The 27,456-nt window shown below is 45.7% G+C and overlaps 2 protein-coding genes and 1 long non-coding RNA gene across 6 annotated transcripts in view; all 3 read left to right on the forward strand.

Annotated features, from left to right (window-relative positions):
- Positions 1 to 147: 147 nt before the first annotated feature.
- On the forward strand, positions 148 to 8,345 carry TXNL4A (thioredoxin like 4A). Of its 2 annotated transcripts, none has more exons than XM_040587044.1 (4): positions 148 to 244; positions 410 to 583; positions 7,251 to 7,354; positions 8,064 to 8,345. In XM_040587044.1, the coding sequence occupies exons 2-4, from the start codon at positions 431 to 433 to the stop codon at positions 8,233 to 8,235; spliced, it is 429 nt and encodes a 142-aa protein (XP_040442978.1). In that variant the 5' UTR covers positions 148 to 244; positions 410 to 430; the 3' UTR covers positions 8,236 to 8,345. The 2 variants fall into 2 exon arrangements, with proteins under 2 accessions (XP_040442978.1, XP_040442979.1); XM_040587045.1 differs by lacking the exon at positions 148 to 244 and adding an exon at positions 1,716 to 1,793 and having other exon boundaries at positions 469 to 583.
- Positions 8,346 to 10,171: 1,826 nt separating this feature from the next.
- LOC121085614 lies at positions 10,172 to 13,813 on the forward strand. The gene is made up of 2 exons (XR_005827125.1): positions 10,172 to 12,869; positions 13,073 to 13,813. It is a non-coding gene; the product is annotated as an uncharacterized LOC121085614 (long non-coding RNA).
- Positions 13,814 to 20,468: 6,655 nt separating this feature from the next.
- SLC66A2 (solute carrier family 66 member 2) overlaps positions 20,469 to 27,456 on the forward strand; it is a 65,339-nt gene continuing 58,351 nt past the window's right edge. The window contains exon 1 of one of the 3 annotated variants that reach the window (XR_005826880.1): positions 20,469 to 21,052. Coding sequence is in view for 2 of the 3 variants with exons in the window: in XM_040586845.1 (XP_040442779.1) it covers positions 20,850 to 21,052 (203 nt within the window). In the remaining variant the exon portion in view is untranslated. The remainder of the gene's footprint in view (positions 21,053 to 27,456) is intronic. The other 2 variants (XM_040586845.1, XM_040586846.1) reach the window with 2 other exon arrangements.

Raw genomic sequence — 27,456 nt, forward strand, 5'->3', positions numbered from 1 at the left:
CTTGGTACGCTCCGAGCCGCTCCGCCCCTCCCCGCCCGTCTTCACACTTGGTGCGGCCTAAGCCGCCTCCCCTGCCCCCTCGGCGCCCGGCCCCGCCCACTGAGGGGAGCCCCGCCCACTGAGGGGAGCCCCGCCCCGTCGCAGGGCGGAAGAGTCTTCCCGCCGGAAGCGCGTTTTCGCACTTCCGCTTCTTGCCGCGCGGCGGTGAGCTGCCCCGTTTCACTGAGAGGAGGACGCCCACGGGGTGCGGCGGGGATGGGATGGGGCCGGGATGCTCGGGGGGGGGGGGGGGGGGGCGGGGCGGCGGCGGCGGCATGGCTGTGCCGGGCCTCGGAGGGGGGGAGCTGGCGGCGCGGTGCGAGGCCGAGGCCAGGCCGTCAGCCCCCGGGTGGTTGCTGTCGCCCCGCAGGCCCGCCGCCCACCCGCCAGGATGTCGTACATGCTGCCGCACCTGCATAATGGCTGGCAGGTGGACCAGGCCATCCTCTCGGAAGAGGACCGGGTGGTGGTCATCCGCTTCGGGCACGACTGGGACCCGACCTGCATGAAGATGGATGAGGTGTTGTACAGCATTGCTGAGAAGGTGAGCGAGCTGGGAGGTGAGGCTGCCACATTCTGCGCTGTGTTTCAGGTGGTTCACAGGAAGCCTGAGGCAGGCTGTAACGCGGTTTCAGGGGAGGGATTCTAACTTTAGAAGGCAGCTAGAAAGTCACTTGGTTTGCTTTCATGAGTGTCTCCTAAAGTCAGCGACTACCCTGACGTTTGTAGTTAAATAGGGTGAAAAAACCGTTGCAAATTCTAAAATCAAAATCGTTGGTTGTTAATAATCTGTCATTTAGTGAATGTCAGCATTCAAGCAGAAGCAAGGGCTCAGTCATAGGACTGCTGTGCCTATAGGTAATGTAGCACTGTCTCTTTGCAATAAGAATGTATAGTAGCTTCAGATTGCCATTTAATTAACTTGAAAAGTTACTTTCTTTCTGACTCTTAAAAATGGCGAGATTCTAAAATGTACAGGATGGTGTTGAATAATCTATTGATGATATTATTCACGGAGGCAGATGGCATTCCATTGAGTTGCGTGGGCTGAATTAAATTCTAGGAGCCAAACTCTGAAGCTGTTTTCAGATGGAAACTGAATGCCTGCTGACAGCTGGTCACTCACTTAAGATAGATGCTGAAGAAAAATTGGATTGCTAACATACACAGTCAGCTATAATTTACCTTTGATGTATTTGGTAAGGGCTTTGCATGGTGGTAGATGTAGAAAATTGACAGTTCTTCCTTAACTGTGCCATATAGAAAATGAAGTAAAAAAATCTGAACCAGAAGTGCTAACTTGGGTAGGAAAAGGAGTCTGCTATCTTCATGTAAAATGGTGTGCATGATGTGTAACTTGATGCCAAATTCTTATGGCATACTCATTTTTCTTTTAATGTTATTTTTAAATAAATGAACTTCAGCCTTAAAGATCCCTACAGTGGAAGATGTATACCTATAGCCAAATGTTGAGGCATAATAGAAAACAGTAAGGAGTTGTGATGTGGTTAAATTTAGTTGTTTTGTGTTTAACATGGTGGGAGTGTCTTGTGCTCAGATACTGTTAGTATCTGCTTTTGGCAGGATGCTCGGCAATTTGGCAGGCATTGGCAGTTAGGGGTGACTGGGGGAAGAAAGAACAATATAACTTCTTATTTAAAAATCTCCCTCTGCAGAAATGGCAAATTAAAGGGGGAGATCCTTCCTCATCCTCTTGCTTACAAGCCATGTTTGGATCTCTGCTGTTTTAAAGAGTGAGTAAAAGTTCCAATTGTACAGGTGTTTATACTAGAGAATAATACAGAATGTTAATGTGCTGTAATTGCTGGCCACATTTGAAGAAAACGTAGCCATATTTTACATTTGTTACCATGGTGCAATATTTTTCAGTTTGCAGCATATTTTTGTATAGCAGTAATATTTATCTGTACTTTATAATAGGAAACGGGATTTTTTCAGTTTGTATCTTTTGGGAGAAGAGAAACTAGAACACTATATGAAAATACAAAGCAGATTATTTTCACTGAAATGTACCCCACTTCCAGTTGACTCTTTTTTTTTTTTTTTTTTTTTTTTTTTGTTTTGTCCACCCCCAGTGTTACATGGAAAAGAAGCAAGGTTTCCCTGAGTTTCAAACAAATGATAAGTGTAAGATGTTAGGGTTTTGCTCTGTCAGGGTTTCCACCAAACATGTAAGAACTAAGTTTCACAAATTTCCTCTGGAATACCTTTTTTAAAATGCACTTTTTTTTTTTAAAGGACTCATTTATAAGAACCCATCCCCTGAAATACAGGGCTTTGGCTGCTAAATTATTTTAATACCCTCTTTTTAAGACCTCTTTAAAACCCATGATTTACCTGGGACTAATACTGTAAATCTGATAACCTTTTGTGAGACCAGGTCACTGTAACAAATAGGTTGTATTGGCTCAATGTGGGTTTAGGGAGGATTGCTCAAACTACTTACGTTTATTTAACCGTTATGGGAAGTGTGGGTAGCTGTGGATTTTGCTCAGACATTAGTTCTGCCTCTGCCTTTCTATTAAGATTCCTTGAAAAGTCAGAGAGAAAAAAAACCAGGGCAGGGGAAGGGGGAAGTATAAAAACCCCTATTGTATTGGTATTATAGTTACTGCTGTAAGTAAATTTGTTGCAAAAGCTAGTCTCAGTTCCTGTATGTTTCTTTCTTATCATTTCCCTGTCCATAAAGACAGCTAAGCATTAAAAACATTGTCTAGAAACTGGTTAGGAAGGTGAGAAGGTGGAATCTTGGATCTGGTCTCAGATTTCTTAGGTATTTGCTGTATGCACTTTGGGCCACAAAGTAACAAATGGCTGTGAGATTTGCTTCCTGAAGGGAAGAAAAAAAAAAAAAAAGTATTACCCCTAGCAAAATGTAAGAAATGTCACGATTGTTGCCATTCTTCCTAGTCATTGATCATAATGCTGTGGCAATCTTGTGTTGTAGGAATACATTAATTTTTTTTTGGATTACATTGTTAATGGAGAAAGTCAGGAAGGAGAACTTCAGAGGACAAATGAGATTTATTTCACCTGGCATGCGTGTTTTCCTACATCTGTGTTTCCTGAGTACCATCTAAGTGGGTAGTCTTGATCAAGATAGAATACAGAATCTGTACCTAATGTTAAGGAGCCCTGTAGATTTATAGTGCTTTGTAGTCTTGAGCCATTCTGTTTAAAGATTTAATAGGAGTCCACCCAAGCAGTTATGGTTTTGTGAAATACTAAAATAGCCTGTAACTGTGGCTAGGCAATAATGTACTTCTGGGTTTTGTACATGTGCATTGAATAATGTAGACTAATCTGTGGAACTACAGTAATTAAGGAAAAAAAACCCAACCCACAACCAAAATTGAAGCCCAACCCATGAAAGTAAGTCTGATAACAGTTTGAATCCATGCTGTTGTTTGACTTCTAGTTTCCTACTCCATCCTGTCCCCATGGACAGCAGCTACAATGGCCTGGTAGGGCAGAGCAAGTTTTGAATTGAAGGTGGAAAAAGGAAGTCAGAGTGTCAGAAATAAGTTCAAAAGTTAATATCTATTTTGGTTTTCTGCTGAAAGTGTTTTTATCTTCAGGTGCTGAACAAGTGTGGAGCTGTCCAAAAGGAGATCTATTGCTAGAGTTGGTTGGGTTTTGGTTGGGTTTGTTTTGGTTTGGTTTTTTGGTTTTGTCTGTTTGTTTTCAGAAAGCAGCTGATTTACTAAAATATAGTAAATTTGTTGCAGTTTGTTATGAGGTAAAGTACTTTCAGAATAAACTTGTGTTATTGTGTCCAGCTTCTAAGGTACTACAAGTTTTTTTGGATATTGTCTGGACAGTGAAATTCTGGGTTACATTAACAACCTCAGTGTAGTCTCAATTGTTAACAAATGCAACTGCTTTTATTTAGTGTGGTTTGCTTACTCAGAGTTACATTGAACTCTTGTTCTGAGGTCTCTGTGCTGTTTCCCCAGTTAGCACTCAGAAGTCAGAAAGAGAACTTCCTAGCCACCACTGCCTTGAAATGGTAGTGAAACTTGTTCTGTATAGGAATGTGGGTTTTGAACTGACAACTCTGTCTGGGGAATGGATTCGTGTCCCAGTGGACAGGGAGAGGTTAAGCTTTGGTTTGTCTCCACAGACTTACTGGCTCAAGTATAGATCAACTCCTGCATCCGTACCAGCCTGAATCCAGAAATACTTTGATTCCTTTTGCTTAAAATGAAGCCTAAGTTAAGGCCTTGTGAATTAACAGCTGGCTGTGTGCAAGGCTGACTCAGGGGCTGCTCTCTACTGCTGTATCTTGGCTCCAGTATTCTGTCAGAGACATACGTGCTGCTTCAGGCTTTAAAACTGGTCAGTACTGGGCAGAGACATTTAAGTAGTTTGGCAGGGCTTGTCTTGAATTAAAATGCCTCTTGGGGACAAGCCACCCCAGTCTGTTATGGCCAGTAAAAGGTATTATGGCCACTGCAGTGCTTCTGCATCACCCATTCCGTATTTAGCATCTTACCCATGTTTTTATCTAGCTCATTTTTGGGCCTGAATCCCAGTCTCCTGCTGCTATGTGTACTGGGGTGTGGCATGGCAAGGCCCATGTCACAGGCAACCTTGGCAGCTGGTGTCCAAACTCAACCAAACACATCCCTATTCCATGCACTTGTAAACTGAGTGGTTTTGGAGTGGTAATCTTGTCAGATTTGAAATTAAGAAAGGAAGGGGTAAAGATTGAGCCACTTTAAAGTTCTGGATTCAAATTTGAGAGTCTGTAGCTGGCTTTGAGGCCTGATGTAGGCTTCATGCAAGCCTTTGAGCAGGTAACTATCATCAGTTTCAATTCTGTAATGGTAGAAGAGAAGGAAGATGCTGTTAATGTCTGAGATACTTTGATTACAGTGATAACTTGCATATATGCTGTGCCAGGGTGGTTTGAATCCTCTGGTCCTTTTGAAGAAGGTTTATATGATAACTTATTTAAGACTTGGATAGTCTTGTTCTCTTTTCTAAAATTTTAGGCTTTTGGTGTTCATTTTTAGTGACAAGCATTTCTGGTTCTGCAACAGCTCACTAAATTAAACATATATAATGTAAAACTAACTTTAAAAGTTTTGTTGTTCCAGTACTATGTGGAGTACCCTGTTCCTGGAAATAAAATTTTGGTTTAGCAATGCTTTTGTAGTAGCCTTCTGGTGTAATAACATTGTAGTCTCCTTGGACTAATCTTTCAGTGCACAGAGCAGGTCCTAAGAATGTTGACTTAACGCTTGGTTCAACTTAAAATTATTTTCTAATATCCAAATTAATTAAATAATTGTTCTAAATTTACTTAATTTGTCAGAATTGCCAAATGTATTGTAGAAATTTCCCCACATGGTGAAGCTGTGCTGCTGATGCTGAAAATGCCAGCAGGAGGGAAGAGGAAATGATAGAAGAAAATGCAAATGGCTCTTCAGGTTTTGTTGGTGGTTGTTTTGTTTGTTTGTGTTAAAAAAAAAAAACAACAAAACACACCGCACCCACCCCACCCCCCAAATAAACCCCCCAAACCAGACACAGTAACTGTCTTTTGCTTCCTAAGGCTAACCAGGAAGTAACTTCAATCACTTTTCAGCTAAATCGTTGACTCTTAACATCCCATTAGGTTTCTTAGAAATCTTTCATATAAAATTGAAATGGATATGCATGATCACTTTGGAGGCTGTTAGAGTTTGATACTGTGACTTAACTGGGGTTTTCAGGCTTTACCTCCTGCCTGTTTTGGAACATGGCTTAAATATGGGATGTTTTCATTAGATTATTGATAGAGTCTAGGATTATAACTGGCTCCATAAAAGCATAGTAAAAACTATTTAAGTGCTGTTTCACTCTAGAAGAGATCGTACTTTCTTCGCTAATAGTACATATTTACATCTTTGGAGTGTGACTTTTTTTTTTTATAATTTAGAAACTGACTTGAAGCAGAAGTCCATCAAAATTTATTTACTGTGTGCTTCTGGTTTTTTTGTAAACAAATGTCTCCATACTTACATAATGAAAGTACTTGCTAGGATATTTAAGTACAGGGTACACCATATACAATGTTTTTCTGGTACTGTCTAGTCCTGTTGACTAAAATAAAGCATCTTTACATCAAGCAGAAATTATGCTTTTCATAGGATTTCCACACATTTGATAGCAGAATTAACAAGTGGGAAGTACTGTGACAAACAGTAAGTTTGTCATAAATCTTAGACCATATGTGTTAACCTCAGACTGGTAATTTTGTGTAGTGAGATAGGAAGGACCAAAATTGTATTTGTGTGTAAGCAAGGATGGGGGGGCAAGGTTGTGTGCATGGTATAGTGAATGAATATTTGGTAAGACACCTTACAGTTAAAGTTTTGTGTAATCTAGATGCCTACTGACCCATATTGTAATGTCTATGTGTGTTAATTTCTACTGTACATGTATGAGCTATGTTTAGAAACCAAAACCTCCCCTAATTCCACTTAAGGTCAAATGTGCTACATCTAGGAAATAAAAATATGACATGGTTTTCTTTCAGGAATGAAGGCATTAACTATGACATTAAAGGGGAAGAGTTCTTCTGCATTTAACTCCGTTAACTCTGTAAAACAGAAGCTTGTTCTACCAGAATTGCCCAGAGAATAGCTTCTTTTTTTCATTATCAATTAAATTTTTAAGCTTTACACCTCTCAAAAAAGCTATCAGTTTTTATTATTAAATTATCAGTTTTATTTTCATTTAATGAGCTTTGTTAAACAAATTAGATGGAGGGAGGGGGAATGCTTGGAGGCAGACACCAGGGCCTTTCAGATCATTAATTTGCTGAAGTCTATAAGCAGCTGATGACAGAGGCAAAATGTGTCAGTTTGGCTTGCACCGAGCAGTTACTCCCCTTGTTTAGAGCTGTGCATGTCACTGTGAGGTCCCAGCTGTATATAAAGGGCATTTGTTTCTGTGGGCGCTGATGTAGCATAGTATCTTCCCAGTTAGTACTGGATGTGAAATAGGCATCTTGGCTCTATTTAAAAATATTTTCCATCTTCATTGGTTGATGTGGTTATTGTTTACTGTGATTTTTTGTCAATATTTTGGAAAATAAATGTTGCAGTAATGAAAGCTTATGTCTTTTAATCAGTAATACAAATAATCAAAGACTTGGTAATATATGTTTCCTTTTATATTTTCTGTTTTCTTCTGTTCAGGTAAAAAACTTTGCTGTTATTTATCTTGTGGATATCACTGAAGTACCAGACTTCAACAAGATGTACGAGTTGTACGATCCTTGTACTGTCATGTTTTTCTTCAGGTACATGGTGGTTCTAAAGTGTAACTCAGTTACTGTTTTCTTTTGTGTGTGTGTCAAATTCAGTGTCTCAATAGATCATTTCTAAATGTACATTAGCATATTGATGCTGATATTTTAATTATTCTACAAAAGAGTAAACTGATTCAATAGAAAAATAGCTTGTTTTCCATTTAGTCTAGTAAGTGTTTTGATAATAGAATACAAATTAGTGATAGTGGAAACTGGTTTTATTATCCATTGTGTTTAGTTTTGAATCTGAAACTCTCTGTATAGAACACCGTGGTAATATGGCAGTCAGGCTTGTCAGACTTGCTCTAAAGATATACCCAAAGTATTAGGGAGTCTTGTGGACATACAGTGTTTACAGTGATAAGAAAATGTGCTGCTGAGTAGTGTGGAACTCTCTCTGGTGTTAAACAGCAGTGGGAAAGAAATACAAACAATGCTGAATATGCCGAAGGATAATTGCACTAAGTAGCAGTCTTGGGGGTGTGTTTGCAATCTTTATTCTAGCTTTAGAAATAGGTAGTCAAATGTCAACTTGAGTGACAGGAGCAGATACGCTCTCTCAGGCTTATTTTGCAAGGCTGTTTGTGTTATAAGGGCTTCTTTTAAGTCCTACAAAGCGTTGTTGTGGGGGATATAAAGGTTTGTTTCTGAATTACTATACCATACTAACTAGTCTGGTTTTTTTTCTCTCCCTTTAAAGGAACAAACACATCATGATTGATTTAGGTACAGGTAATAACAACAAGATCAACTGGGCAATGGAAGATAAGCAAGAGATGATTGATATTATAGAAACTGTTTATAGAGGAGCCCGCAAAGGTCGGGGTTTGGTGGTATCTCCAAAAGATTATTCCACAAAATACAGATACTGATATTTCTTTGGGGCTGCCTTTCTGTTTTTTAACCCTACATCCACATAAATATATTGTTGTGTATGTGTACATATATATATATTAAAAGAAAAAACCTACAAATCCTTCAACTTTGAGCATTTTTTGAATTATTTAAAAAGTTTGAATTCTGTTTGCAAAAGTAGAAGACACAAAGCCTGGAACTGTCTGCCTGCAGTAACACTGTAGCTGAATTTTGGGGGTTTTATTTTTGTATTTTGAAGACTTCACTCTGTGCTTTTGGTATTATGTATTTTTGTACACAAAAGGCCTGTTTGCAGAAAAACATATATATTTTTTTTTACTTTTATTATGCAAGTATCTGGGAAAACTATGCTATAGCTTTTTTAAAAGAATAAAGTGAGTTCCACTTACCTTAATTTCCTTTAGCTTGTAGAAGAATGGCTGCAGAAGCATGGCCTTAGAATCTCTGAAGATCTGCACAATCCAGGCCTGATATTAGAATAGGACTGTAATCAGAATTGTGCTGAAGTTGCTGTGCTGAAGGTAACAAGAAAGGTAGCCTTGAGCTATTCTTGAATCCTGAGACCAAGTAATTATGTTGTGCCAACAGGCCGTGGCTGTAACAAGCTACAGCTGCTGGGAAAGCAGGTGCAGGGCCAAGCAAGATAGGGACTGGTATGGGAAAATAGGGAGTAACAAACTACAAGGCTGAAGCACAGCAACACAATTAGCTACATGGATAGAATGCTTATTTTAGTCATGATAATTAGGGGTGTGAGAACCGCGCGCATTTAGAGACTACTAACCAATTATATTTCTCCTTTACGAATATGCATGTGTATCGGTTCTCTATAAGTAGTGTTAGAAACTAATAAAGCTGGGCAAGATGCATAACTCATATTGAGCGTCTTCTTGACTCCGGGGAGCCCTTCTTCCAACAATTGGCGCCCGAACGACGGGAAAGCTGGTAATTGCTGGGAAAACTCTGCCTTTGCATCACAACGGTGGGCTTTGCAAAGTTGGGAGTCACTGTGAAGAGTTCGAGCAGGAAGACGTCCGTAAGGAGTAAAGGCGTCTGAATCCGGCATTGACGTTGTGCGCGGACCTGCACCCGTAGGACCGTTTTTCCCTCGATAATGGAAAGGGAAGCGGCACTCACGCTATTAACTGATATTCTTGCTAAGCGAGAGGCTAGCGTGAGCACTAAGAAGCTCCATGAGCTCTGTAGGTGGGCGGCTGAACATGGACACTTAAAAGACCCGCAATTGCTGTTTAGTGTGACTGAGTGGCGAGAGGTCGGGGATTCCCCTTGCGATGTGATCCTTAGCGGCAGCAAGTCGGCCAAGGACTTGGGGACTGCCTGCCAGGAGGTCATAAACCATTTACGATCCCTGTTTGCAGAGAAAAAAATGGCTGTGCTGCCTCAGACCTCCTCGGTCAGGAATCCGAGTCATAGTCTTCCCGGTTGTTTAGACTCGGCGCTCCATCTGCAAAAGGCACAATTGTGCCCATTAAAAAATCTGCGACCGAGCTGTTAAACCCGACACCTTCTCTGGAGTCAAGAAGACGCTCAATATGAGTTATGCATCTTGCTCAACTTCCTTAAATAGTTTCTAACACTACTTATATAAAACCGATACGCATGCATATTCGTAAAGCAGAAATATAATTGGTTAGTAGTCTCTAAACGCACGCGGTTCTCACACCCCTAATTATCATGACTATAATAAGCATTCTATCCATGTAGCTAATTGTGTTGCTGTGCTTCAGCCTTGTAGTTTGTTACTCCCTATTTTCCCATACCGGTCCCTATCTTGCTTGGCCCTGCACCTGCTTTCCCAGCAGCTGTAGCTTGTTACAGCCACGGCCTGTTGGCACAACATAATTACTTGGTCTCAGGATTCAAGAATAGCTCAAGGCTACCTTTCTTGTTAACTTCAGCACAGCAGCTTCAGGACAATTCTGATTACAGGCCTGTTCTAATACCAGGCCTGGATTGTGCAATCTTCAGAGATTCTAAGGCCATGCTTTTGCAGCCTTTGTTCTACATTAGCTGATTAAATTTGAGAATGAAAACAAGTATAATGTATGCAAAGGCATAGTGTTGGAAGTAAAGGCTTATCACTTCTGTCAGGATTTCCTTGCATAGTATCTTCGTCATCTGTATCCACTAAAAACTTCAAGTTGCATTTGTTAATACCTAGCAAAACTCAAGAGAGTGAGCTTTTAGTTAAATTGAGGGAAAACATCTTCTATGACCTTGTGCACGCACCTACACACCCCCACCTCCAATCATCTTGGCTTGTGGTGATGCACTACTTTTTCCTGGTGATGAGGCGTACAGCAGTTAGTTTGAAGCCCTTTAGATTCTGTAGTGCCAAAGGGTAATTGCAGTTTTGGAGCTGGCTACAGTCATTTGACCTCGTTTGTCTAACGGCATATACTAAAATGCATGCGTTCTCATGAGGCTTGGATTGAATTCCACTGTGGCATAGCTTTTTGAAATTTCCATTTGCATTTCTGACAGCTTTTGTGGTAATAGAGCTGGTGTTGTGTGGGTGGTTGTTTTTTTGGTTGGTGGTGTTTTTTACTTGGTTTTGTTTTGGTTTTTGGGGGTTTTTTTTACTGTTACATGCTTATTTAAAGGAGTAAGAAGAAGCAAGCCAGCCTATGCAGAAAGGAGGTAACTACTTTTGGTCCAGTTTGTCGTAAGACAAAGTAGAATATGCTTTTTTACCATTAGGTGTGTTTTAGAGGATTTGGAATGAGTCAAGGAAGTAAAACACAGAATCCCAATTTTTGCTTAAGTTAATCTGGTTTTCAGTGGTTGTTAATTATGGAATCATTTATGTTGGAAGAGACCACCAACCCCCCAGTGAAGGTGGTTCCCACTTGCTCACATTGCCCAGGACTGTGTCTAATGTTGAGTATCTCTAAGGATGGAGATTCCTCGGCCTGTCTGAAAAGCCTGTTCTGTTGTGTGAGCATCTTCGTAGTTGAAAAAAGTGTTCCTTGCACTTAGCTGGGGTTTTCTGTGTTCCAGCTTGTGTCCAATGCTCTTGTGTAAAACACCTCCCACAAGAGCCTGTTGCCCATGTTCTGCCACGGGGTGGTAGTTGCCGGCAAGAAGCCATAAGTCTTTTCTTAAGGCTGAACTAACAGAATTCTGTCCAACCCTTGTATGCTTTGGACTCCACCATATTTTGGTGGCTCTCTGTTTTAACTCCCTTGCAACAAGGTATTTCTTGAACTGAGGAGCAGCAAAATTGACACAGTATTCCCAGAGGGGAATGACCTGCTGGCCGTACTTGTCCTGACAGGGACCAGGCTGTAGCTGAGCCTTGTTGCCAGGACACCTCGCTGACAGGTTCCACTTGCCCGCCAGAGATTCCACCCTTTTCCTGCAAAGCTGTGTGCCTGCCAGCCCCTCAGAGCTGCCCTGCAGCACGAGCTTACCCTGGCTTACAGCAAGGTTTGGCATTGCCTTCGAACTACAGGGCACCCGTTCTTCCTGTTGGCTTGTTGTCTCCAGCCCGCCCTTCAGCCTGTCAGCTTCTCCCCACAGTTTGACGTTGCGGGCAGATCTGCACTGAGTAAAGTGTTGATTAGAATGACTTATTAATATTAATGAAGACTTGTAATAGATGCTAAGTATTGGCACTTGTCAAAGTTTTTAAAAAGCATATTTATTCTTCCTTAGATGAGGTATTTGCCTGGTAATGCTTCACTTGCTGCCTCTGTTTTAAGAGGTTCCCATTAAGTTTCAAACAGAATCTTTTCTGTGAAAAGTGCCAGAGCTTTGGTGTATAAGAACCTTCAAAGTTGGTGCAAATGTCCTGTTTTCTTAGGCTCTACCATGTCTTGTTTAGGACATGTTTCATAACTAGGATTCCTTATCTAACTCAAAAATCTTTAAAATAGGCTCTTTTATTGTTAGCCATTTTGATAAAGAACTGAAATTGGCACAGGGTGCATACATGGATGATGAGACCTGCACAAGTGTGCACAGCTTCGTGTGGGCTTGTGGAAAGAGTAATAACTGAATAGCTGTAACCTGTGCAAGTGCTGCCACTTTGGTGCAGAAGAGTTTGTATTCAGTGGGCCAATGAAGTTTTGCCAAGGTACCTTTGTAGTAACATCGAATAAGGTGTATTTTGTATTGTGAAACATTTAAAGAAGCATCAAAATAGCACATGCAAATGGAAAAGTTTTGTCATAGAAAAGATCTTGTTATTCTGAGAATGCTCATGTTAAAAAAGCCACAGAGAAATACGACGGAAAGTTTATTAAAATCGATGAAAGACATTTTTATACATTGAACAAGTTCGTGAATGGGTGAAGTTCACTCTATAGGATATGGTTTTGTATCCAAAGTAGCAGTGTTGCCTTCCCTGAAGCTAGCAGTTCCTTCCCAGTTACAGGAAATAGTGTCCCATGTAGATGAATAAAACCAGCTTTCTACTTTTTTCCTGGGGTAATGGTTTAAAAAAGAAAAAGCAACTGAGATTCTACTGTGTGGTAACATGCAAGCATGTTTGTTTTCACTAATGCTTTTTGTGACTAGTGACACGGATTGGGAGCTCCCAGATTCAGCATGGTGCTGTTCTCTCTTTGTCTTGATCACATCCTCATTTTGGTGCTGCAAAAACACAGTAAGTAGGTCAGTGGTTTAATTATTCATGAATGTGATTCAGGATAAAAATAGGAAGATCTCTATACAGTTAAATACATTTTCGTGTATTTCATGAAGACCATTGCAATATCTTTCCTGTCTTTGTGAAGATCATTTCACAGCTTATCACAAAAAAGGCATCATTAACAAATAGATGCCTAAATTGCTTCAGTATATTTACAGGTGTTCCTGCATTTCGCTGGGTAAGTGGTCTCTAAACGACAAGAGTAGCTGAAATGTCTCAGTTTGAGCCAGGAAAGCGTGCGACAACAGCAAGATGCCATCACTCGCACCACAGAACACGGAAGCGACAGTGTCTCCTAAATACTAAGAACCCCGACGAGGGGCTGGCGTTGACAACAGACCGCAGCGTGACAGCAGCATGCGGTGCTGCACTGTGCGTGACTTCATATTGCGGAGCATTGGAGCGCGGCGCTGCGGTCAGCTTCCCATCCCGCTGCTTTGAGAGCAAACTGGGGCTGTGCTCAGAGCTGTGTTGGGAAGCTGGAGCGGGTTCACAAGCAGATGCACATGAATTTACAGCAGCAAGAATCCTCGGTCAGCCAGGCTGGCATGCTTGAGGGGCAGGAATGGGGGGCAGGAGCACTTTAAACCACACACATTTTATTATGAATTTACAGCATCAGTTTATGTTTGCGGGATTAGTCTGCGCTACCCCTTGCATGTGGCACAAGCTGGGGCACGTGCAGCAAACTAGTTTTTCATTTGAAAAAGCAGTAGCATTCTTTGGCTTTTGGCAAAAAGAAATCCAAGGTAATTTTAATTTTTTTTTTTAAAATCTCAGTATACTTCAAAATCCAAGTAAATGCAGGGGTGATAAACATGTTAACCATTTTCATGCTAGGTGCTGCCTGTAGTTCAAAACTAATATATATATATAAAATGTGTAAAATACAGTGAAAATTCAGTCTTTACTTTCAACTCTTTGTCGATGTTTTCTGTCCCAGCCTCTGTCGTCAGGTCAGCAACGCGCTTCTCAATGTGCTCACCCGTTTCTTCCAGGAAAAAGTTAAAGATAACTTACTTATAAATAAGAATACCATAATTTTGTAGTTTTTTTCTTCTGTGAGGGGGGAAAAAAAAGCGCTTTCTTCCAGACGTCCCAGCCACTCCCGTTTAGCGCGAGACGAAGCGCGCGGGAGGCTGCGTTATCCCGAGGCGACCCCGCGACCCCGCAGCAGCTCGGCCGCCGGTTCCTCGTGTCTGCAGCGGCCGGCGGGGTGAGGGGGGGGCTACCCTGCGGGACCCTCTTCCCGGGGCGAAGCGGGGGGCTGCCCCTTGCGGTACCGCAGCCCCTCCCCGCGGGCGGGCCCGGGAACTGGGGAAACTCCACGGACGGGGCGGCTCCTGCCGGCGCCACTAGCGGCCCCCCCCGGCCCCGTCTGCGCCCCCCGCCCGCAGCTGCTCGCAGGGCAGCACGGCGGCTGTGAGCAGCCCGCCCGCGGGGGGTGCAGGGGGTGCCCCGCCGGGAGCAGCTGCCCGCGGGCCGGTGCCACCGCCGGCAGATCGCGCTGGGGTTTCCCGAGCAGCGAAGGGGAAGCGGCGGCGCTCCGGGGGGTGCCCGTGCCGGCGGGCCCAGAGCCGCCCCGCCGGGTGCTTGGGTGGGTGGGTTGCTTTTCTTTTTGTTTCTTGTTTGATTTGTTGTTGTTGTTTCTCTTTTTTTATTGTTTTGATTTACTTTTGGTTTGGGTTTTCCTTTCGCTTGTTTTTTTTTTTTGTTTTGGCTTGGTTTGGTTTTTTGTTGGTTAGTTGGTTTGGGGTTTTTTTCCAGGTTTTTTTTTTTGTTTGTTTGTGTGTTTTGTTTGGTATTCATTTGGCTTGAGGTTTTCTTTTGGTTTGTTTTTTTTTTTGTTGTTGTTGGTTGGTTTTGGTGTTTGGGGGGGGTGTTGGTTTTTTGGGGTTTTGAGTGGGTTGTTTTGTTTTGTTTTGTTTGTTTGTTTCCTGTTCCCCCTGTGATGACTTCTGCAATACAGGGCGGTAAAACCACCGTGGGCATTGAAGCTCTTTGCACCAGAACTGCGGAAGAGGCAGGGTGTGCAGCGCAGGCAGGCATCATGCACTGCCTCGGGGTCCTGCGACGCCTAACATAAATGAAGAGGTTTTCAGTTTTCTGTGCCTCTATGGTTAGCAGAGTGTCCCTGCTCAGTAACACACGAGGGAAGGCTGTGGCCCTGCAGGTTTGCCACGTGTACCAGTGCCCTCACCCGCAAAAAGTTTTTCACCTGAGTTAGGAGTGACCTCAAAGGCTGGAAAGATTATCTGCTTTAAGCCAACTACTTAGAATCTTTCTGAATAAATTTGTTTTCCTTCTTGACCTTCCCTACCTCCTTTGGGAAGGGGTGTCAATGTCTGTGGTGAGACTCCAGCATCAAAGCACCCCTCCACATGTCCGCCTGCCTCCTGTACTGGCAGCCTCTCCTCTGTGCATCCTTGTCTCTCCACTCCTGCGGATGGTCCTCTTCGCCTTCTGCCTTGCAGAAAGAAAAATCCAGCAAGTTTTACAGAGCTTGAGTGCTCCAGCAGTGTTGCTACTCTGAAAGCCTCTAAATAAACGAATTTGAACAATAATATTTGTATAGATAGGCTTTGAGTTTGTACATAGCTGCTAGCTGCGACCACACAGCTTTTTTGTTCTGTTGTGTAAATAATAAGAAACAATTGTTGGTTCTTGCCTGTTTGTTTGTTGCTAATAAACCTCGTGCCCCTTATGGCTAGATAGTAGAGCTGGTATTTGCATTTTGGCTCCTGAGAACAGGCATGGCTCCCCTTCCCGCTGGGCAGCTAGGTAGGCTTCCCTCTGGGGAGCAGAGGTTTGCCCTGGGGGCAGTCAAAGTGGGCTGTCCACTTACAAAGTCATGGAGTCCTGCGGTGAAGGGTTTGCAGGGGTGAAGAAACAGCTGGAAATGTGGAGGAGCAAGCGCTATACTGACGTGTGGAATTAGACTCTATAACTCAAAAGTTATAAAGTAGGTATGTTTATTGCGCGCAGATGCACGGGGGATCGCTCCTCCACAAGCCTGCATACTCAAAGTGACGAACCATCTCACATTTATACAATAAAACAAATGAATATTCAATTAACGCCTATACATATTCGTTACCTAAACCCCGCTTCGTATGTTAATGAGCTTATCAGTCCGTTTCCTGGAATGTGGTGGTCTTGCAGGTTTGTAGGTTCTTGTGACCATCCGATCTTCTCCAGCAAGGAGACTTAGCACTCCCTCCCTCTAGATAGCATTAGAATATCTCTCATCCTTTTCTCATTCTTTTTTAAATAGCCCCTTTGTTAGAGGAAGAGGGGCAGGCGTCTCCTCAAAACTGTAGTTGTCTCCTCAAAGCTGTGTGCCTATGTGACCAGACACCACACCCATGACTAGTCACCATACCCACATTCCTGAGCAGATATATACAATCACAGTCGGTGTCCATTGTCCCCATTTCACACTATTTCTCCATATCAATACAGCTAGCAAGTTGGCCAGAATCGCCCTAAATCTTCGTAGTGCCGCATTTTAGCAATGGCTGGGTTAGAGCTCAGCTGAAGCCAAGCATGACTTGGTAAAGGCTTTTTGCAAATAGCTTCTCCTGTTTGCGAGGCAGGTCAGTGGGGTCAGAAAAGGACGTGGTATCCAGCCAGCACAGCAAGGGAGAAAGGGCAATTAAAAGCATGAAGGAGACCGAAGGGAATATTTGACCCTGCATTCCCCCTCCAAAGGTCTGGTCTGCTTACGCTGTGGCGACCGCAGCTGACCCGAAGGGTCCTCCCCGTTCAGACCCTGAGCTGCGCTAGGCCAGTAGTCCACAGCTGGGTTTATGGAATAAACATTGAAATGTCTGTAAAGCCAAAATTGGTTGTGGAAAAGTTCCAAAGTTCAGAAAACCTAAGAACAGAAAAGACAAAGAGCAAGACCAAAAGTCGTTGTTTAACAATGAGCTTGTTGGAACAGAGAAGCTTTGCCCCGCTGTCCTCTCCCGCCTCAGAGGGCTCAGTTTGCCCGAGTTGGGCTGTTACACATTTCCAGGGTCTGAAATCTGGGAATGGAAGATAAGCCATGTTTTAAAAGCAGTTACCCACGTTAGGCATGCATCCACGTACTAAGGGAAGCTGAGCCAAAGAGCTTTGGGGTTTTTGTTGTTGGCTTCAAAAGCAGAGGCTTAGCCAAGAACCAGCTACCAGCCGGTGCTACCGGTGCTCTTAAAAGCATTTACTGCAACAAGTAAAGAATACTTCATTTAGTAAAAGGGTACCAAGAAGTTTGTGTTGGCAATGAATACAAAAACAGATCTCGAGGGGGTTAGAGAGAGGAGCAAGAAAAAAAATCGAAAATAGAAATTCATTTTCCATGCCTAAATATGCTCTATGCTGTTCCCTTTCAGTAAAAAGCTTAGATTTCAGTTACTTTCAATTTAAATAGATCTTCTTGGTATGAGGCATGTGAAACAAAAATAAAAAGCAGGATGACCTAGAGGCTGGGGAACCATCTGCTTCCAGCTTGTGTCGGGATCGCAGGCCTGTGCTGTCAGCTCCTCAGGCTGCACTTTCGTGCTGTTGGCACCCAGAGCGTGCTGCTCTCACTGCATCCTGGGGAAATGCCGGTCCCGCCAGCGCTGGACGGAGAAGCCAGGGTAGCAGCATAGGAAATAAAAGTGTGTTTAAACATTTATAGTCCTAAGCTCCGACTTCAATGCCACTACTATACGATGCTGTGCCATAAAAGCTTGTGGTGTGGAACGGTAAAGGAATTGCATTACTTGTGTTGTTTGGATGTTACATAAAGTCCTTTCCCTCTCCTCTTTGCTGACAAATGAGATTTTATATACCAGGGGTCAGGAATCCTCTGGTCATGTACTCCAAGCATGTCTGGCGCAGGGCTGCTTTGGAATGGAGGTGGGGACAGAGAGAGGGCACCTCAAAACAAACAAACAAAAAAAGCCTAATATTCTGCGTGTAGTAAGAAAGAAAACAGGGAATTTAGTCCTGGAAGGGGACAAGGTGGCAAGTATTCCTGGGCTGCCATGGCGGCTTGGCTGGCTGTAGGTCAGGTGGCAGGATGCAAGTCACACTGCACGTTTCTTGGGTTTTGCTTTTGCCCCTCCCCAGCAGAAGCATGGTCAGCCGTAGGAGTTTTCTCTGACGAGACAAGGGCTGGGTACAAGCCAGCCCTGGCACTGCAGCTGTGGTGGTTTTGCTCCCAGGTGGCAGGGTTGGGTCTGTGTGTCATGCTGTGCCTGGTCTTCCCCTCTCGTTGCAAGCTTCTTGTGTGTCATGTTGCAGTCGTTGTTCAGAGGGACACAACGTGCAGGAGAAGCATCTGGCTTTGCTGGGTCATCAGCTTTTATTTGCTGAAATCCTAAATGGTGCTGATGGCTCTTGCAAGCAAGCTATTTGATGTTTACCTGTTTCTCCTGACCTAGCATGGTGTAGTTCACTGAAAGCTTGTTCCACTGGAATATGTACTGGTGAAGACTTCCCTATCCTTTCATCTGGTAACATCAGTAGAAGTAATAAGGTGCTGTTATTTCAAAGCATGGCAAGATGTGGCGAGTGAAACATGGATCCTTCAGGCATGGGGAAAAGGGGTCCGGGTCAGCAGTGTCTGACTCTGTGGTGCTGCTGTCATAGACAGGTCTTCTGAGGTGAACAGTAAAGGCTTGTGCGTTTGTGCACGGTGCAGATTTCAGGCTCTGTATCTTTGAAGAGAAAAGGGCAATTCCAGCGGTTGGGAAACCTGATCCCTGATGGAAGTGCTCTGCCGTCTGTGAAAGTGTTCCTTTTTGGCTGCTCACAAATCCCTTGTTGTGAGACTTGCTGGGGCAGCCCCTTTCAGCAAGCTCCTCCAGCACGCCTGCTGACAGGGTGACGGTGCTCTCTGGGTGATCTGCGGGCACTGTATCGCCCGGTGGCTGCACCTGACCACAGGGCAGCGTTTCCCTGGCAGGGTTCTGCCTGGGGTAAAGGCAGCAGCAGCAGAAGGACTGCTGCGGGTGCTCGGGCCATGGGGGCTGGCGTGGCAGTGCCCTTCAGCCCTGGGGGAGCTGTGCTAAGGTGGCCCTGTGGTCACCCGGCTGGCTGCTGCCGGCCACGTTATGGGGTGATGGTCCCGAAATCTCTGGCTCTGTTTCCCGGGCATGTTGAGATGCTACTTCCGACGCTGCTTTTTGCTCCAGCCTTTTTCCTGCTGCCCTTGGAGAGGGGGCATGGAGGAGCGTTCATGGAGTGGTTCCCCTCCCGAGAGGCTGGGGAGAGCTGGAGGTGTTTGTCCGCTGTGGGAAAGGGAGCGGGGTCTGTCCCTGCAGCCTCGTGGCCCTGGTGGCACGCCTGACACGGGATCTGGGGGTTGTGTGCCTCACCTCGCAGCCTTGCTCCTTGCACTGGTGTCAGTGCGTGGTGACCCTTCAGGATGAAGCTGCTGTGCAGCAGGTGAGGCTGTGGCAGCCGCTCAGGGGCTGTGCCGTGGTGCAGGGACATGGTCCGGCCCCGTGTTCCCACCCCACACCCTGTGTGGGTCCCTTCCAGGAGCCTCGTGGGCCGGGGCACAGTGCGTAATCGCCACACAGGAATTAGATGCAGTACGTGGTGTGGCATGTGACAGCGAGGGGATTTTCTGCGGCTGGAGGGGCTTGGGAGCTGGGTGAGGGAGGGAACGGTTTGTTCGAAGACACAAATTTTGCTTTTTGAGAAGCTGGGAAGGGCCATGGCCAGAGCTCCCTGCGAGCCACCTGCAGCCGTGCTCACGCTTCCTTGCAGCTCCAGGGAGTTTGCCCCGAGAGGGCAGCAGGAGTGTTTTTCTGGTACGAGCGGTTTAAATTCACCTTGGATTAGTGGAAAACACTTACCGCAGCTGCAGAAGACATGGGCGGATTTGGGCAAATATGGGGAATACCCCTGGGGAACAGCAGGTGTGGGGTAAGCGGTACCTGCTCTGACAGGGGGGCTTGAATGGGTGAGCGACGGCAGCAGCGCAAAGCCCGGGGCTGTGGGAACCCCGTTCTTGGGCTGCTTCTGTTGGGAGAAAAAGCTCGTGCCTGCCTGAAGCAACGGCCCTTCGCAGTGCGCTGAGGGCTGCAGCGGCGGCCGGCCCGCCCCGGCTGTGGCGCGGGGCCGTGCGGGACGGGCTCTGCCGCCTCCGCCGCCGGTGGCGCCTCGCCGCGCTCCCAGCAGGAGCCTTGCGGGCGCGTTCCAAGTGCGCCTGGCAAACGGCGTCTGACACGAGGACGCGGAGCGATCAGACGGTACGACGACGGTCGGGGAGGCTGGCGCCGCCGGTCTGGGCCTGCCCCGCGCCGGTCTGTGTCCCGCTACCCACCGCCCCCCGTCTGGCTCCGCCCCCGATCTGGCTCCGCCCCCGTCCCTTTTGGCTCCGCCCCCACCCCGCCCGCGCGGGATCGGCGGAGCGCCCCCGTCGCTCATTGGCTGCTCCTGGTGACGTCACGAGCCGCCCGGCTCCGCCGCCGCCGGGCCGGGACCTCAGTGGCGGAGTGGCGGCGGGCGGGGGATGGCGGCGGGCGGAGCTCCGCGGGCAGGTGGGCGGGCGGGGAGCGGCCGGCGGCCGGGCGGGCTGGCTGTGCGGGTGGCAGGCAGGCAGGCAGGCAGGCAGGGAGGGGGCCCCCTCAGGGAAACAGCCCGGCGGGTGGAGGAGCAGCCCCCCCGCCGCTCGGCCGCCGCTCCCTTCAGCGGTGGCTGCCGCCCCCGCGCCGTGCCAGAGCCGCGGTCCCCGCTGCGGGCAGAGCCCGTGGTGCCGGCGGCGGCCCCCGGCCCGCCCGGCGCAGGGCGGCGGCACAGGGCGGCGGCCCGGGGGCGGGCCCCGCTTGACGCTCGGTCCCGTCCCTCCCAGCAGGCGCCGGCCCCGCGGGACAGGCCGCAGCCATGGTGCCGCGTTCCGGCCGGGGCGCCGCGCGGGGCTGAGGCCGCCGGAGCGCTGCCCGCCGCGGCCGCGCCATGGAGGTGGCGGGGCTGGAGTGGCTGCTGGGCCCCGCGCGGCAGCTGGTGGCGTGGGGCGCGGCGGGGGCCATGGTGTTCGGCGGCGTGGTGCCCTACGTCCCGCAGTACCGGGACATCCGCCGCACGCAGAACGCCGAGGGCTTCTCCACCTACGTCTGCCTGGTGCTGCTGGTCGCCAACATCCTGCGCATCCTCTTCTGGTGAGTGGGGCGGCGGGCGCGGGGCCCGGCCGTGGCGGGGGCGCTGGGGTGGCGACGGGCGCGCCTCCCGGCTGCGCGTGCCCCCGGCCCGGGGGTCCGCGTGCTGCCCCGCCATCGGCGCGTGGGTTTGCGGGGCGGCGGCGCCGGGCGCTGCCCGTTGCCCGTTACTCGTGCCGGCTCCGGGAAGGAGCCCTGCGGCTTCTGGCAAAAGGGAGAGGTATGTTCGAAGTCAGATCTATTTTCCTGGCTGGCTGCCTCCCCCTGGCCCTCTCGCTCCGCTCCCGGGGCGAAGGCCCCGTCCTGCACGGCTGTTCTAGCACCTGGTTGCTGTTACCGGCACTGGGACGCCTGCTGTATGTTTCCCGGGCGCCAGTTGGCTCCAGAGAGGTTCACTTCTGGGGCTCCATGCTCAATTGCAGACTAAAATACTCTTTCTTAGATAAGCGGGCAAAAGCTGGATTATCTATCAAAGCAGGATGTTTTCAGCACCACTTTCAATATTGAAAAGCAACTCTGTTACCGTATTTAGGTCTTGTGCCGCTGGACAAAAGAAATGTTATTAGAACATAATTTCCGTGAATGAATTTTACAAACTAATTTTCCATATTACTACTTACAATATAGATGCTACATCACTGGGAATGTGCTTGAGAAACCAAAGATGAAATGGTCTAAAAAAATTACTGCAGCTTTATTCTAAAAATTATTTGACTACAAGATGCTGCTTTGTAGTCCAGAAAGAACTGATAGGTAATGTGCTACATCCTTTTGTTGCTTTGCAGTTTCCTTTTAAAGCCTCTCTGACCATTTAAGTATAAGGAGCTTCCTGGATTCTTATACAGCAAAATGCAACATCTAAGTTGTGCTGGAGTGGAGAAAACGGGACTCTCCCTTGGGGCCAGGGCTGGCAGTCAGGCTGAGGAGTTGTCACTAGATCAGAGCTACTTGTTGCATTGGACCTGTAGTTTTACTGGAGAGAAGCACGCAGAGCAGCTGCTGGAGGAAGCAGAAGGGAAGCAGAGAAACTGACGGGGGTAGGAGAAGTGGAAAGCCTGAGTTGACAGTCTGAGAAATAGAAATTGTGTGATTTTTTTTGTTTCACTGGAGGTAGTTGAAATATATGAATGACTTGGGCCTGAATGGAGATGCTGGCAGTTTCTGGGTAACCCGGGTGAGCGCATCTGTTAAATAAGACTTTGGCTGTGGAAGAACAGAAAGAGCTTTAATCGGAATTGATTTTAAGTATATCTAGTTGAGATGTGCAAAAGGATAAATACTATGAGCGATGAAAAGGTATAATTTATGTCTATGTTAAAAAATTTGTCAACACTTCAAAAGAGAAAGAACACAGTTACATTGATAAGGTTATGTAATTTTTTACTGTGAGTATTTAAGCCATGTAATAGTATCGCTCTCTTGACACGTACTAGCTAGCTCTGCGTAGGCTCTGGTGATCTTGGAGCTCGTGATGGCATGGAATGGCTTCAGAGAGCATGTGCATAGGTGTGTCTGGCTGAGCAGGGAGTGTAAGGTATGCTGCTGGCTCGTGGTACAGCCACTTCTGTGGGGAAATGTGTGTGCCTGCAGAAACCTTGCTGTCTGTACGTGGAATGAGTTGTCCCTTTCTAGTTCTGTTGAATGGAAAGAAAAGAAGACTTGTGTAATGATAATCCAGTGTTCCTTGAGAGAGAATATTTTGCTTTTCCACTTACAAAGATTAGGCATCTGTGGTAGTTCATTATAAACACCAGTAAGTCATGAAGGCAGCACTGGGGGTGGATGTTATCCTTGGGCATATGGGTGATTAAAGGCAGATAGCAGAGAGCCTCTGATTTCTGTGAACATGTTTAAAATACACCCATGGAGCAGCTTGGCAATTCAAATTTTGCATTAGTTGTTTAATGTCAGCTATGGCTGATGTGATATCTGGGATGCAGCCCTCCAGATAATTTGACATAAACAGAAGAATTATTTTAATTTTCATTGGAGGGAATTAGAAGTTGGGTTTTTTTTGTTGTTTTAAATGTATGAAATAATTTATCCATTCTTGTGCCAGAACAGAACTGTTCCTCCAAATAATATTTTGTGCATAATTTTTCCCCAATTTGACTTTCAAAGCACCTGTTGGTAAGATTATCCCTCCTTCCCTTTAGCAAGCCAGTCCAGACCTTAATCCAAACCTCTCTTCTGAGAACTTTAACTGACATACAGCTGCTGTTTTTTTCAGTTGTTTTTAGTTTTTCTTCATTACCTCTGGTTATTAAGAGTATGATTTGTGCCAGATTCATCCCTCCTGAATTCCACGCCACCCTGATCCAAAAATAAATGGTTAAAGTGGTCGGCCTTAAAAACTTTTGAGTTCTAATGGTGTTGCGTTTCAGGCCTTAATTATTTATCAGGATGCCTCATAACTTGTTTTGGTGTGGTGGTTGTTTTGTTTTGGTGTTTTTTTTTTTTTTTTTAAAACTCCAAAGACATTTATGTAGTTTTTCTTTCATTACTTCCAGATTTTCCCTGGGTTTCATATATTCTTGAATTTGAGGCTCACAGAGTGGAATGCTATGTATTTCAGATGCATGGCAACAGGAACAGACAGTTCCTGCCTTTTATGCTATGTTTTCTCTGTATTTTCACTCTTGAGTAGTGGGGGTCTTTCTGTATCTCTGTCACTGGTAAGAGACCCAGTCCACCTTTCCCCTCTGGCTCTACGATGCTTTGTTCATCTCAGCTGTGCAGGCAAGTCCCTCCTTTCCTATTTGTGAATTGGCAGATTCCACATGTTCCTAGGACTGTACTTGGTTATCTCCAGAGCGGTGTTTTAATTTGTTTGTTTCTAAGTCTGGTTTTGCAGTGGGTGAAGTTTGACCTTTTGTCTCCCCTCCAAACTGGATATTTACTTCCTAATCTTGGCACGTTTTGTATGTGGGTAGAGTTGCAGCTGGTGTATTGCACCATGCCAGTAGCCAATGAACAAAGTACTAATGAGATCAGGGATAACAAACCTGTTTCCAGTTACCTGTTTTCGCAGTTTCTCTTCCTCCAATTAGACTGTCTCCAATGGTAAGCCATCTTTTTAAAGTCAAGAAGACTCAGTGCAGTGGCTCTTCTCCTTGTCTTCCTGCCACTGAATCCTTTAGTTTCAGGGTGTGTTCAAAGAACTTCTGTTTGCTATTGATGACAGTAACACATTATCTGTTAAGTCATTTTTCATGCTTTTCTGTTAGTGTCTCAAAATGTCATCATTAAAGAGACCTTTCTGCTTTCGCTTGTGTGTGTTTGGCCTTGCTCTGTTCCAACAACGAGTTATGCCAGAACTTTGTGGAGAAGCAGTCGGAGAAGACTGCTCTGCAAGAATGGAAACTGTATATGGATAACAGTGGGCATGATTCTACTTTGCTTTGTTTGTGCACACATGGCGTTTTTTTTTTTTAGGGAAAAGGAAGTAGAAGTTTGACTGTGCAAACTTGTTCATGGAGTTGACTGGATGTGAAGTCTTTGGTTCTTTTAAAGAGGATTCTGGAAAAAAAACAATAAATGTGAAAAGTAGACTTTGCTCACAGCATCATACAATGAGATCTCTGTTTACCAGTGTGAGGAATAGATTTTGTGCTGTTACTAGATTTGATACCAAGTTAACTTAATTTTTAGTAATAATCCATTGTTACAAATTTATGTAACACTTCAAAGCAGCGCTTATTTTGGGGTGCCGACATAGCTGCTGGTCATGTTTTCTGATTGGTACCAGCTGCTCCGTTGTTCTGGTCCTTCTGCCGCTGTCAGTGCTGCTGCTCCTGTCAGTCTTCTCCAGACCCCGTAGGTCATTATTTCCAGCTCTCCACTGAGTTCAACTTCTGGACTGGTCAGCCTGGTGGAGGTCCGTGCTGTGGGTCAAGAGGAGGAGGCGGCGGCAGTGCAAAACTCAGCATCTTTGTAATTCTGGTACACAGGAAGATGTGTGGCATGCTCCAAAAAAATCTGTTACCATCCCCACCCCCCACCCCCCACCCCCAGTATTTTTGCTGAAACACTTAATTACTGTTTTTTTTTAGCTGATGCCTTACTGTGCTTGCTAGGGTTATCTCTGACTTCTGGTTCAACACTGGTTGTTAAAATATCCAAGGGATACCCTGGGCCTTACTGATGGTTTTGAAGTTGTGGGCTGGCTTCAGGGTGCACCATGGCACTTGAACTCAGTTGTGACCAAGACAGAATATCTTCTTGGTTGATGTGGCCTGCAGGCTGCCAGCTGACAAGCTTTGCATTGTCATCTGGAACTGGAACAAGAAGGCGGGCGAGAGTTGTGTAATCAGTTGGGGGTGGACGATGCAGAACTTACTTGTGAGTTCTCTCTCTCTTCCCCTTTTTTTTTTTTAACAGAGCTTATGTTGAGAGAAGTTACAGTTTCTTTTAGTATTAAAATCAGAATAAATAGCTGGAGGAAAGGGAACTGCAGTTTTCTTAGAAGTCAGCAGTAGGTTTTCTTTTTTTTTTTTTGTATCTTGAGTGAGTTCAGCCAAAAGTACTTATGTTCCATCCAATTCCCAGAGGGTTTTGGACTTTTTTTTTCAGTTTTGCAGTCCATAAAATGCTTTATGCGGTAGTATGATATATGGTTTGTATATCTTCCAGGAAGACAATATTCCCTCCAAAGGTTTTGAGATACGATTCTATGGGCCACTGGCCTAAACCCTCTACGGCAACACCATAGAAATTCAAAGAACAGAAAATAAAATCTTCCAGTTTTGGAGGAGTTCTCTCAAAATAGTTGCCTTGAGACAAACTGTGGAAACAAGTTCTGGCAGTCAGGCAAAAGATGAAAACTATGAAGCGTGTTATTTTTGAACAAAGGTAACCCTCTACTCATTCCACTGGAACAAAGTGGGTTCTGAAAACTGTAATGTCAGTAGAACTGGGGGCTCTGTGCTGGGGCCAGTGCAACGCGCTCCCTGCTGTGCTTAGAGGTTTACTGAGACAAGCATGCAGCTGGAGATGATGTACAGGAACACGTTCAGCTTGCCATTGTCTGGGGCAGATTCCTACACACGTACTTGTTGCGCTCTAACACCTACGGTGTTACTAGTGGATCAGGTCTGTGCTGTCTGGTGCTGCTTTGGCTTCGGTGGGCCAGTGGTGTCTGTCTGTGGGACTTATGTAGGAAGGAGAAACTTTTGCTTTTAAGACTTCTGTTACTAAAATGAGTCTTGCCAGCTTTTACCAGGTGGGGAAGGTGGTGTGATGCTGTAACGAACCTGACAGAGTGACTACAACTTTACAAGATTGCACTACATATGGCCTGCTGGTGGAATCCTGCTCGGATACTGACAGCAGAAGCGTGTTATGCAATTCCTCCTCCTCTTCATAGATACCAGAGAGCAAGGATAAAATGCGCTGCTCTTTTGTCTAAAAAGTACAAGTAAAGCAGGTATTGATGTGCCCAAATGAGAAGCTTGTTTTGGGTCTCCATAAAGTCCTGGAAGCTCACATGTTGAGGAGAATCTCTTATCAAGAGATCTTGTTGTAAAACTAGTTTGTTTCTTGTTCTTCCTGCTGGTTAAATTCTGTAATTAGGCTTTCAGGACACTGCCGTACTGCTGCCCTGGGCTGTCTGTCGCTGCCCTGGTGGCATGTGCAGTATCCCGTATGCTTTCCACGTTGTCTAGAATCTGTGACTTCCCGAAGAGCTGGAGCAGTCAGCCCAGAGCAGTGAGGCTGGTAGTAATCTAGTGTAATTTCCACGCTTGTGGTGAGTGCACCTGCCTCGGCTGTGGGCAGAGGCTGTGGGGCTCTGCCTGGGACAGTGTGGCCAAGGAGATGGGGATCTGGTTGCAGCAACAGCAGTCACTTTCTTCTCAGAAACATCTTAGGAAAAGAGAAGCAAAGCTTTTGTGTTTGGTCTAGTTGGGCTGCTTCTGCACAATTGGCATTTGCTGCTTTGAGCAAGACCTGGGCTGGAACAGCAGGATTATTGCAACAGGATCAAGCAGTGCTGATGCGATTACGTAGCTTTCTCAATGACTAGTCAGTCTTTGCTGTGGCTTGAACATTCACTTCCCTTGTCTTCATTGCCCTGAACATGCATAGGTCATTTTAAAGCTGTGAACTACTATTAAAAATGTAAGCCCCACCCCGCCCCCCTTTATTTGCATATTTGACTAGTACAGGAAAAAAGAATTAGTTTGTTTTTACAGCATTGAGTACAAAGAGATAAAAGCTGTTTAATCTGGCATATGAGGTCCGAGTTCCCTGAGTACTGCACATGTCCCCGTTCACCTTCTCACACAACATCCTAGCTGTGGGGTGAAAATGCTGAATGATGATGGTGACCCCCTCATCACCAGGACTTCAGTGTTGTTCTTTTCTGCAAGCCTGTTCTGGTGTCCTGGGGCTCTTCATCTTTCGCTCAT

This window comes from Falco naumanni, chromosome 3 (assembly GCF_017639655.2).
Source record: "Falco naumanni isolate bFalNau1 chromosome 3, bFalNau1.pat, whole genome shotgun sequence".
Classification (NCBI taxonomy): Eukaryota; Metazoa; Chordata; class Aves; order Falconiformes; family Falconidae; genus Falco; species Falco naumanni.

Bases quoted from the DNA above. Each gene is read 5' to 3' on its own strand.
- TXNL4A (XM_040587044.1), top strand. From the start codon at position 431: ATGTCGTACATGCTGCCGCACCTGCATAATGGCTGGCAGGTGGACCAG. The intron at 584-7,250 runs GTGAGCGAGCTG...TCTTCTGTTCAG, and splicing joins TGTACAGCATTGCTGAGAAG to GTAAAAAACTTTGCTGTTAT. The intron at 7,355-8,063 runs GTACATGGTGGT...CTCCCTTTAAAG, and splicing joins ACTGTCATGTTTTTCTTCAG to GAACAAACACATCATGATTG.